The sequence below is a fragment of the Sceloporus occidentalis genome, unplaced genomic scaffold (genome assembly GCF_023333645.1).
Source record: "Sceloporus occidentalis isolate IW3139 unplaced genomic scaffold, rSceOcc1.0.p SCAF_17, whole genome shotgun sequence".
Classification (NCBI taxonomy): domain Eukaryota; kingdom Metazoa; phylum Chordata; class Lepidosauria; order Squamata; family Phrynosomatidae; genus Sceloporus; species Sceloporus occidentalis.
In genome coordinates, this window is record NW_028316997.1 from 6,648,777 (window position 1) to 6,661,855 (window position 13,079).

Sequence of the window (13,079 nt, forward strand, 5' to 3'; positions counted from 1 at the left end):
GGCTGGACTGGCTCATTTTGATATTATGAACATCAAGCGAGTGAAAAATTCACATTTCTCCTTTCTTCCATCTCAAGCTTCTCTTGCCCAAGCCTTGCAATCTTTCATAATAACGGTACTAATTCAAAAGCTATTTTGGAAAGCATCCAACGCTCACATTTTCAAAAGTGGCACACAAAACTAACTTGATATGACAAGAGGCAGTCAGACAGATGCGAGTCACTAGAGGAAGCCTCAATAAACTCCTAAATTATTCTACTATGGATTAATGCGATACTCATTCAGTACAGTCATCCGCATTGCTAAAGAAATCTACATCTAAGGTAGCACATAGCAGGTGGAAAAAGTGGAAGACGAGCAGAAGGAGGCAAGAGAAATGGGGAATGATGCAGAAACTAAGCCTGGCTTTACTTTTCTCCAAAGCAGAGAAATAAGGACATTTGAAATGCAGAATAAATAGGTCATGATTATGCAGCGTAGCAAACTACCCCCACTGGTATCTAAGGCCATTGTGTATGAATAAGGCTTTCTTTATCCAGAAGTTATAATGTAACTATTGTCTGCATACAGCCATTCTGCATTAATTGAAAAAGAAAAGAACCACCTTCACGTGAATATAATAAAATAAAAATATATATATACCCCACAGGTTCCGCAGCTCCCAAAATAACACTCCTCACAAGTGTTCCAAAGAATCGATAGATCAACAAGAGGGGCGCATGAACATGTGGAGAAAAATGTACAAAACAATAGTGTAATAAATTCAAAAAATATATTGTGTAGTGAATAATCTAATGCACTCACAAAAATAACTTCATAGGGAGGCTCATCAAAAGAAACTTTTCTTCTTAAGGTTTAATAAAGAAACATTTTACATAAAATAATTTTAGGTATTTGATACTGAGCATAGCTCAATGAGTCAAACCCATGGTTTACCAACACTGGCCAGCTTTCCTTCCTCTGTGTAAATTGTTTTGTAATTTGCTTTCAGTTTTGCAATTAAATCATTTTATTGGTTGTGGCTGTAGGTACTATATTGTCATTCTCCCCAAATCAAAAATCATATTAAACTAAATGACGTTTTCAATGTAAAATTCTGCCAACTACTTCCGCATCCTTGTCTCCTTTCCCGCAGCTCTGTTTCTTCTCGTACCTCTTCTTGTTCTTTTTTCATCGGCTTATCCTCGTCTCTTCTTTCTTCCTCTGCTTCTCCATGAACCAGGCACCCCTGGAGCACTTCCGCAACAGGGCGGAGCTTCTAGGCACAACTTCTCACTTGATTGGGGAAACAAAGACAAGGTTGTCCCCAGTGAATCTGGCCTTTTGCAGTAGTACTCTAAGGGGCCAGAATAATGCAGAAAGATTTGCGAAGAAAGGTACAGAAATGCGTCTCTTTCTCTGTGAATCCATCTTCGTTATTCTGGCCTGAGTATTTATGCAAAAGGGCGGAGCCACAGGGACAGAGGAGCAATTAGAGGCAGAAGAAGATGCTGAGCGGTGGGAAAGGAGACAGAAACGCAGAAGAAGTAGGCGGAGAAGATAGGGAGGCTCCCCACCTGATACTATTCAGAATGCCCAGTGCACCTACCTAGGTGCAGCTCTGGTTGGAGGTGCGCCTCGATATCGGGCAGGCCACATGCTGGATGCCCCTACACAATACTAGACTTTTTTTGATGTATTTAAATCAAAGAGAATATTCAAATTAATGCTTATTGCATTTAACACACATTGATTTGTTATACCTCTTAAAAATATTTGAAAATACTGATGTTTAGAGGCTAATAATTGTGGACCTAATATTTAGTAACTCCAGAGCAGTTTCCTGTGAATTTAAACATGTTTTTTCTTTTTCTTTTGCATGAACATTTATAGAAAACACTACAAATAATATAAAGAAAGATACCCCAAACAGAACAGGCAAATGTGGATGTGTCTGCCTGCCCCACATACCAGTTACTATAGTAACCTGCAGATGCATATATCTACCATCTCAAATGTCCTTCGCTAGAATAGGCCCGCACTGGTTGCCATGTTAACTGGTTACAGGGACCCTGTATACAAAATACTGTACTGTAAAAAATATGTGCATCGTAGGTGGCCACCTAGACTCTTTCCAAATGTGCGCTTGCAGAGACATATTGGCAATCTCATGGTCACTAATAACGAGCTGCTAAAAAGAATATGCTTTATCATTTTTTTAAGGATAATTTATCATAGTGTTTAAAACAGCACGTTCCCATATTTGTTATTTGCATACATGTAAAATTCAATTTTTTATTTTATTATTTTCATTTATGTTCATTGTAAGCACATTTGAGCAGGTCCCTGCTCACCTGTATGTTTTCGTATGTCATCTTTTTATGTTATATACTAATTCTTATTTCCTGTCTACCCGGAATCTGATGGCGTTATACAAAACAATAAATCATATTAATGATATACAACCAAAATATTATTAAAGGGACATCTTGGTTTCTACCATGGTGCTGTTTGTTGTTAAAATTAACGTTAAGCTGTATGTGATTTTGCAACTGCAGAAACGTAATGACTTGTAAGCAGCCATTAATAAACATTGTTGACAGCTTCATATCTTATTCACACAATCATTCTTTACTTGATCAATTGGAAAAGGATGACGCTGTATTGACATGTTACAGTAACACACTGCTTCCTCTATTAAAGAGATATTGGTTTTAAAACGAAAGCCATATTATTTGTTAAAGCCAAGATATTGTAAAAGATATTACTCTGTAAAGCTTACTGTCTATTTTTCTCTTATCACATTGGAAGAGGATATACTGCATCCCCCCAACATAATTAATGTATACAATCTGTTGATTGCTTTTATGCATATCATTAAAATGCAAGTGAAATTTTAGACACTGTATGGAACCTTTATCATACATTAGCAGAATCTTTATAAATTCCCCAGACAATGGTGGTAAATTCAACTCGCATCCACAAAAAATAAGAAAAAGAAAAAACTGCCTGAAACAAAGAAGGAAATTAATAAGAGAAAAGGTGATAAAATAGACTAAAATAACCATTAATTCCCAATGCATAGATTAAGCAAGTTTAGAACAATTTAAAAAATGGTGAAAATGTTTCTTAAAACTGTAAAAATGAAAAAACCTTTGTATAAAACAACCTGCTGATTCATGAGTATAGTAGCACAACAGACTTCACCCCTGTCTGCGCTGGGCTGTGATCTGGCAAACTGGAATTAGGATTAAATTGATAAGAATGATAACAAGAAACAGAAGGCTCAGATCAGATTTACTATCTGGCAACTGTAATCCTTGGACTTGTAATTGCTTTAGAAAAGCAACATGTTATATGATTTGAGGAGAGCTAGAATATTCTAAATAACCGTACATAAAAATTTAAGTAAGTACACTGTTAAAAATGCTGCTTGTTATAATGCTACAGAAGCCCCATGTTTACTGCCAAGTGCATGCCACTTAAAATGCTATTTAGAGGTTCTGTATCCATCTATTAATGGCCTCACTGCTGTGCAGCTATGCTGCAACGACTGATCAGCTTCTAAAAGCATAGCATTCCTTTTTTTTAATAAAATATAGCATTTTAAGGCATATTTATCATAAGTAGTCATTTGCAACACAATACATAATTAATTGCTAGGGACCGATAGCAAATTGTGATACCTCTTAAGCATACATACTGTACATAATAGATGAAAAAAAAACTAAGGGGTACAGCCCCCTAATGAAGAATAGGCAAATCTGTGCTAAAACCATTTTTTTAAACAGAAAAGGGCAATGGATATTAGGTAAAACAGAACCCTTGAGCATAAAATGCACAGTAATGCAGATTGTATCTAATTTTGTTCCATTTATCTTATCTGCAAACATTGTTTTCAGTCATGTGATATTTTGGGTGACTTTCCCTGCTTAAACACCACACAAAAGTAATTTGATATTCTAATGAAGTCCATTCCTGCGTTAGTCAGAGTGTCTGATTGGGTTATTAAGGCTGAGACATTCTATTGTTTACCACACCTTAGTATGATATGGAGTCATGGTGTTTGCCTAGTGTACTGGACTACGATAACAGCTAAAACGTACAAATGGCTAATATACATTTGCATGAAACATTGTATCATGTAAAAAAAAAGAAAACACAGTAGCTTTGGAAATGTATTCCCAATCTGATACTAGTAATAAGAAAACGGTGGAAATTCCTTCCCTGTGGAGAGGTTTGACTTAATTTTAATGGACATAATAAATAATTCAATCAGTAAATAAAAAGGAAAATTATTAAACTATTCAAATAATGAAAATATGTTATTCCTAATGCATATATATGCCCACGTTTAGTTACAACTAGGCTTTTGTCAGCTGATGATGTCCTAGGTATGGTATTTCTCTTTGCATATTTTTTTAAAAAAATGATAGTTTCATAATAATATATGTGACATCAGGTCTAGAATATAATCCCAGATCCCACCAGACACAAGTACTACAGGATCTATAAGCTAAAGAAAAATAAAAAGTTTTTTGTGCAAGTGCATAGTCAGAGGGAACACTGGTGGACTTGGGTGTGGGTATAAATAGTAAATAAATAAAAGTCTGTTTGCCTAAAGTGTACTTCTAAAATTAGTAAATGTGTGAATCTAGGCAACTGATTAGTCTGCTATATGGCAACGCCATGATTGACATTCCATTTCTTTTAATTATATAATTGGCTCTTTCTTGACATGGTAGTGTTCTTGTATTTTCATGGGTTAATAGAAGGCTAGACTTATCATAAAAAAACAGCACCAATGGACGCAGAGATGTTACGTACTATAAAATGTTAAAACTAAATGCTTCACATATATTTACCATTGGTACTTCTCATTCAGAATTTTGACTACTATAAATAAATGAAAATGTTCTGCAGGATATATCATCTTGATCCTCCAAAAGTACTATTTTAAAATATACAATAGTTCTATGTTGTGTTTCCTTGCACTACAAATGCATGTACTACATGCATAAAAGTGTGCATAGCAGCTTAACTACTTTTTCATAATGTGTTAGGCAGCTCCGACACTGGATAAATGTTTTTGCTGTTGGCCGTCAGAAATATGTTGGAATAGTTTGATAAGGTAGCAACAGAGACAACTATCGAAGATGGATACTGCATGGCTATTTTAAACAAAAATGTATCCCAGTTAAATAAGCCATCAGATCATCAGACATAATTAAACAATTACTGAACTGTCACATTCCAGGCTAGCCCCATTACCAATGATGTCCTCTATATCAGACATACTGATCACGTAGTGATTTTTTATTTACATATATATCATTATAAAGTTACCTCTGGGTTTTTTTTTCTGTTGTGCTACAGGCCCAGACTGGCCATCTGGCACACCGGGCAAATGGTCAGTGGGCCGCTGGTTAACATTACTCCATACTCACCAGATCTGCTGCTATAGTGGCAGATCTGTGGCCAATGGCTGGATATACCTGGCCCCATGCAGCGTGAGCATTAAAACATAACCTGTTGCTTCACATACCTAGCTGTCGGCTGCATTTATGTAATTTGGTGGCCACGGACCTCTAAGTACCATGACCTTCTCATCATGCCCAGTTCGAGGACAAATACATAAAAACATATTTATCTGTCAACTGTTTAAATGTTTGCACTCCTGCAATTTTGCATGGTTGATATTTTATGTGTAAAACATTTGAGTGCAAGAAGAATAGAGCTCTAGTCTTTGGTTGGTGACCAAGAAAGAAGGCAAATGGGATGTAGTTCCTTCCTACACAGGGGACAGGCAATGGGCATACCTTGTTAAGGTCTTTTTGCTCTGTACTACTTGTTTACAGGTAGACATAAAAAATGTCATAAAAAAGTACAGGAATACGTGGTAACGTCATAAATAGTGTGGTGAAAGATGAGGAGCAACATGGAAGTGGTTGTGATCATGTATATCAAGCTTTCAAAAAGTGTTACTTACTGTATCCATCAGTCCTCTGTACCTAAAAACTGACTTATGCATTTTAGAAACAGCAAAATGTTTTTTACGCGTGCTGGAATGAAATTTTTTTGCAATAGTGGGGTTACAAAAGGTAAATAATCTGCATCCCTAGAGGAACAAAACAAGTATCATATGTTGAGGAAGGGAATGATGTAATGGTCTATACACCATGATGGGAGGGACAAATAGTCTACTACAGCTCTGACTGAAGAAACAAAGGGCTCTAATCTGCACTAAGTCTAAGCAGTGCATTGATCACTGATATTCCTTTCAAAGAGGTGTGATATATCTTATAATCATGTAATAGAAAAAAATATTTATAATTTTATTTTAGGATTATTATCACTCTCTTAGGTCAGCTGAAATAGCAATGATGGCTGCTATCAATATTCTGTTGAAATGTTACTTAAAACAAAATGACCAGTCATGAATTATCATAGAGAAACAAGATCCACACCAATCACAGTCCAGCAGAATGATTTGGATCCATTTTTAGTCTGTATGGTTAAAACAGGATTGCATTTGTTACACAAGAATGATGTCCTTTATTGTAATAAAATAAACTCACTTGCCTTGGATCAGCAGTGTTACCCCTCTAATCACTACATCAAGGATGTCAGTATTAACAATTCCCCTTTAACCCCTTGAGTTACAAAGGTACAGGCAACAAATACAGATGGTAAGGTCATATGGGCTCTGGTCTACTTAGTTTGTGCCCTACTATGTCTACAATTTCAATATTCTCAGCTGCTTGTGTGGTGTGTCTGCCTATTGTAATTGACTATAAAATGTACAATTAAGTCAACCAAGTAGTTTTAAAATAAAAGCAAGAAGCATAACCTCTGCTCCCAACATGAATGTATTAGATGAACCCATATCATGTATTAATAAATTAAATATTCATAATTGTTCATAGCTTTTACAGTTTCAGAAAACACTATTATAGTTTCTAATAAAAAGACTAATCCATATTCACATTCTTGCTAGTTATTTCCAGATCACTGAACAACTAAGAAAAAAAAAAGAAAAGAAAAAAAAGGTTAGTTGCATAACTGGAAAAATGTAAAATTTTATTCCAGGAAAAATTAACAGGCTACACAAGAAAAATTTTGGCAAATGCAACTTTATATTTAAATTTCACACACATCTGTATCTTAAAGAATGAAAGAAAGACTCACAGACTAATGTTATTCTAAAATACTAAAAATTATATGTTTTTTTACAAGAAGAAAAAAAAAGAAAATAAGTAATTCAAACAACCAATACACCAAAATGTGCAGAAAGTATAAACAGGACTGTGCCTTCAGTAGAATAAATGCTTCACAATTTGTGCAAAATATAATACCAAGGCTCTGGTCTTCCCATGACAGTTGACTTCAAATATAAACATATTCAACTGCCCTTGTTTCATAGAATGAACCAGAATAGGCAAAATGTCTGGTTAGTGGTTCTCACTCAGGCAATGTGCAAAAGGAAAGAAAGGATAAAACCGTTCTTCCACGCACTCCCAATTGACTGGCTACAAGTTTTTGATTAAATTGTCTGGAATAAAATGGAAGATACTAGATAACCCATTAAGGCAACATGTATTTATTCGGTATTATTACGAGCGTTCCATACGTAAATCCTTTAATACTGCAAATTGGATATTACGTTGCCAAAACAAATTGATATCTAGGGTTTCTCTTAAATAAGGTGGAAATTAATATCTGCCACGTCTAAGAAGAAAAAAAAAGACATATTCACAAATTGCATTTAATTGTGAGTGTTACTGTTAAAGAAAATCTTTATATTTTATAGAAAGAATACTTGAAAAAGTAGAATAGAATGTTAACAAAAAAAATACTGCTTTGGAATGCTCCCCAAGAATTACTTACAAGGTAAAGCAACCTCTTAGTAAGATAATCCAGTAATGCATGGCACATCCTTTATCAGTTACAGTATTTTAATTTCCCATTTGTCAATCTTTGCAAAAGAAACCCCCAAACGGTATTAAATATTCAGAGTCTTCAAACTCTTAAAAGCATGTTTATTAACACATTTACCTCAATTCAATTTATTAAGATGTCCAATTCTAACCTTTCTGGGTGTTCTTGTTTTTTTTTTATATGGTGATATACACAGCATTCAGCAGTGGTTCTAAGCACCTGCCATTTGCAAGATCTAACTTACAACCACAGAAACAAAATCATGTCTGTGGTTTAGTCCTTCATTTCCAATTACAAACCTTCCCTGGTGGCCAGCAGGAACACTTGGATAAAATAGGATTACAGGTGCTCTTTTGCGAAGTGTGCACAATGCTGCTAACATTCCATTCTTGGTCTACTTCTCAAGACATGGCTACAGGCCACAATTGCTTAGCAGAGAAGGGTAGTGTTTCACAAGGCTAAAGATTTTGCAGATGCTCCCTCATATAACACAGTAAGGTTCCCTTGGTAACCTGGATTTTCTGCAGTAAAGAAGGGTTGTGCTGAAACAGCGCCTCAGCTCCCTGTTTGAGAAAATGCAGACAAAAGGATTGATTCCAGCTTGGGCAAAACTCATCCAGACGGCTGCTGTTAGAAATCCTCCTGGTACCACAGGACCTCTTGCAAAAACTCTCCAGTAACAAGCTACCAAATAGGGGCCCCACAAGGTCAGGAAAAGGAATGTCATAATGTAGAACATTCTACTGATTCTTTTTTCCATTTTGAACTCATCTAAAACCAAGAGCCTTCTTCTGCCTGTGGTGTTTGTATTTTGCCTTATTCCCAGTAAGGTGGGCGGTGTGGGGCCTCTTCCAAACCCAGCTAGCCAGTTGGCCGCTGCTTGCCCACTAGCTCCAGGACCATGGAAAGTCCAGTTCTGGCTCACTGCTGCTACAAACTGGACTGGCTTCATTTTCCTTCGATCATGAACAAAAAATATCAGCTTGAGGTAGACAAGCTGTGTGGCTAGAAGAATGAGGGCAAGAAGTAACATAAATCCCAAAGAATCGTTAGCCCTGAAGGAGCGATGTTGAAACGTGCATTGGTCTTCCTCCCTGATAAAAGAGTAGGTGCCAACATCTAGAACTGGTGGAAAAGCCATAGCTACAGATAAGGTCCACACCATACAAATGACTGCCAGGCAAGTCCAGAAGGTCAACCTTTTTGTATAAAACCGATGGTGCGCTATAGCTAAGTATCTTGTGACGCTTATACAGAAGAGCATGAATGCTGTGTGAAAGCAAGACAAAACCCCAAGAAATGCAATCACTTTGCAAGTAAGAGCTCCATAAGTCCAAGAGGAACCATTCTTCACTGAGGTGAATACAAATGGAAAACAAATAGCAGATCTGAGAATATCTGAGCAGCAAAGATCCAAAAGGAAGTAGTAAGGAGCTCTGTGCAAGGTCTTATCTTTGACTAGCAAAATGGAGATAAGAAGGTTACCCACCACACTGACTCCTATAATAAAGCCCAATGAAGTCAGTTTTAAAAATGCTGTTAAAGGAGATACATTTTGCAGAATGTTGTCAGATGCATGGCTATCGTTCGCCATAGATGGATGATGTAGATATTGCTTCAGTCAAGTCTCATGGTCTATATACAGGGGCAAGTACAAGATAGATCCATACATTTTACAAAAAATGTAATCCACAAAGACAACCAAGCCGGTTTCTAGGCACACATTCTGCTCTTTCCACCTTCTGTTGTGTCATGTTGTGTAGAGATCTGTAAGGAAAAAAAAAGCTATCAGTTTTTAGGCTAGCGAGTTCTGATGTGAGAAAGTGCTACCATACCTAATTAATAGTGAACAGAAATAGGATCCACAACCGTGTACTATGATTTGTTTTTCAACTTTACATCTTGCCAGTATATTCCATTAGGAACATTAAGTAATTACACTCGGATTCCAACATGTCACTTAGAGTAGGTGCATTTAGTGTGTATATATATATATATATGCTATTTATACATACATTGTATAAATGATACAATCAGTGATTGCTTACACATGCAGACAGGGAGAGGTATATTGATGTGAGGATTCATTTTATGTATCGCTGGGCAGTATACTGCCGTTGCCTTGATATAGATCACACCCATATACTGTATATTATGCATTGTGTGTTTTAGTCCTACACCACAGTACTCGGTACAATTAATATAGGCTTGGCTATGCACATTAGGCAGAAATCTGAATTCCTGCTATCTTCCTTCTGCTAAAAATATTGAATGTATACAGAGTCTATAAATCTGGAAAAAGAAACCACCCTCATGATGTAGTTGTAAATGCTGAAAAACACACCCTTACAAGGAGATCACCCCAATCTGCAATCACTCTCTTGTCTAGGATAAAAAAGGAGCATATTATAGCAGGATTAGCCCTCCCAGATCTCTGCTATCCTGTTCTGATGCTGCAATCCAACATTTTCATGGAGAATAAAGATATTAAAATGCATCTGAGCACAGCAGCCCCAGTACAGCTCACCACATTAGGGATAAGACTCCATTATTCATGCCAATCGTTGCAACTGTTACTATGCCACTTTTTGCTCTCAAATGGGAATGGAAGCAAGGTTTGCTTTTTTTTCAATGGCTTCTTCATGCTTTGTGTTTTTACATATGTCCTTATCTAGAGCCAGGGATACATAGACATGTGTGCATGACATATACACACATGTACATATGAGTGTGTGTATATATATATATATATATATATATATATATATATAAAGTCTGTGGATAATTGATCTCTGCATTCTATATGCATTGCTATGTATATGTCTTGCAAATGCAGGCACAGACTTCATGACCATAGCAAATGCCCCTTTGTTAGGCTTTTTCAATTATCAGTGGAATGCAGCCCCCTTTCCCCTGGGTCTGCTTGCACTAAGCTAGGCTCTGACTCTTTATGGACATGCATTTTCTGCATGGGCTCCCATTCTATTTCGAATTTACAGTCACAAACACTAGGCATCATTGTGCTCAAAATAAATAAATAAACAAATACAAATTCGATCACTTAATTAGCATGTAGATATAACCTTAAACCCGGACACACATTATCACCCATCTGGACGCATACATGTAACTCATGCTTCCTACCTGTTGGTGCTTTAATATCCTGACAAGAGTATTTTTCCTGTGAAGCTTCTTCTTTCTATAAAATGCTGATTTTTTTTTTCCTGGGGTATCTTGCCTGAGAATATAGTCAGTGGCTCGGACGGAGCATGCGCCGTGAGGCTCCTTGAGCTGCTCGCTTCGTCCTCCCCTGTCGCAGCAGCACAGACTCTCCCAGCAACAGCAGCTGAAGCAGTCCCACTGTTATGTGAATGGGGGGCAAGTCAGACAGCTTCTTGCATACCTGCTGCAGCTTCTGAAGAAGTCAACTCCCAGGCATCTCGGCCATCTCAGCTTGCAAGCCGTGCAGTGTATTTACACATATACAAATATGATGGCTGCTGCCTGTCTGGGATCAGCATGTAGAATGTGGATGCAGCTTTGCTGTGCACCATTGACTGCTGCTGGCAGTGCATTTTCCCAGCTCCCTGATCATGTTTACCAAAAACATTATGCTACAGTTTGTGTTGAGCTGTTTGTATCAAATGACACCTTAATGATTTTGCTACATAAAAAAAAAATCAAGAAAGGAAACACCCATCCAGACTGATGCATTGTGTGTTTTTTATGTATTTTTGAGTGGGAGGAGAATGATGAGCACATTGTTACTGGGAAGAACATGGGAGAATTTGCATGCAACCCTCACACAGGGTGGGGGCATTTAAAGCCATAGCACATGATTGACATTTATTTTATTACAGCAAACATGCCTGTTCGCCCTCCCAAATAAGTATTGTTATCACACTAATCTTTACATTGTACCATTTCAGCACTAAACTGTTTTGCTTTTTGTAGTTGCAGTTCCATTTGCCTTTGTTCTTCTTCACCTTGCTACGGCTTCCTACTTTGGAAAATAATACTTATTACCAGATTTTTTTTTTTTTGAGATTACTAATATTTAGTTAGCTGACAAAATGATTACAAAAATGACCAATATTTATTCGTTTTCACCAGTAGGGGGAGCTATTTAGGTTATTTTGGTGTTATTGGTTTGGAAGATGCATGTTTGTTGCATACCAGGTACTAAGATTATATAAAATGAAAGCTATTACTCTATGAAAATAATATATATATATATAGCTTATCACTACCCATTTAGTAGAGTAATAACACAAATCACCAATGGTTTGTTTTTTTTACCATAGCACCACTTTACTTTTTAAATGTATTATCTATTTATAGCAGGGCTTTTTGCTTGTCGAGCAATGTCTATTGCTTTGGAGGCTTTTATCTGTGGCAGCCTATGGCAGAGCCAGAATTATCTTCCTTTATTGAAGTTATCTCCCTTGTCCTCACTCCATTCTTACAGAGCAACACTCAGCAACTTAACAATAAAGGAGAAAAAACCCGCTTCCAGCTTCACGTAACGTATTCAAGTATATGGCTATAACAGTTAATTTCATTCTGCTTTTTGCGGCATATGGTATGGACAGAGAGGCCTTTTGGTCAATTGACCTGTTTGAGGAGATACAGCTGTCAATGGACAGGTTGGGGGTTCTCAACTTGACTGTCCCATTTATTCTGCAGAGGTCTGTGCAGAACTCAGTAGTATGTTGGTTTTTTTACGTGTGCCACGCAACCTAAGGTGGAGTGCAGGGATATGACACCTTTAGAAGAGGGTGGATCCAGTAGACAAGGTAGGCCTTGGGGCATCTAGGGTCAATACCCTGGGTCATCCATAGTCTAGCGATTCCAGCACTTACAATAGAGATAGGTTATTGGTGGCTAGATTTGATCATGTTAAAATTATTTTGTACTTAATAAGAGTTCCAGGCATAGAATGAGACAGCATTTAATTCAGCTTTCTACAAGGCTGTTGACTACTTTCTTCAACCCACAAGCAAGGCTTTCAGTCACCAGGATTGTTTCATTTTCTCCTCCTATAGCTAAGGCTGTATATTTTGCAATTACACTTCCACAAGTGGGTTGCAGATCAAATACCTGCAAAATACCTGGAATTCATTTTATTGTTGCAGCTCTGCTTTGTCTACTTCCCAGAACAC

At 37.0% G+C, this 13,079-nt stretch overlaps 1 protein-coding gene across 1 annotated transcript; it reads right to left on the reverse strand.

The window, feature by feature from the left end:
- Window positions 1-8,398: 8,398 nt before the first annotated feature.
- Window positions 8,399-9,511, reverse strand: LOC149302789 (putative G protein-coupled receptor 85). The gene has a single exon (XM_089482125.1). The coding sequence runs from the start codon at window positions 9,509-9,511 to the stop codon at window positions 8,399-8,401; it is 1,113 nt and encodes a 370-aa protein (XP_089338251.1).
- Window positions 9,512-13,079: the final 3,568 nt, after the last annotated feature.

Excerpts from the sequence above, each read along its gene's own strand:
- LOC149302789 (XM_089482125.1), bottom strand. The coding sequence starts at position 9,511 with ATGGCGAACGATAGCCATGCATCTGACAACATTCTGCAAAATGTATCT.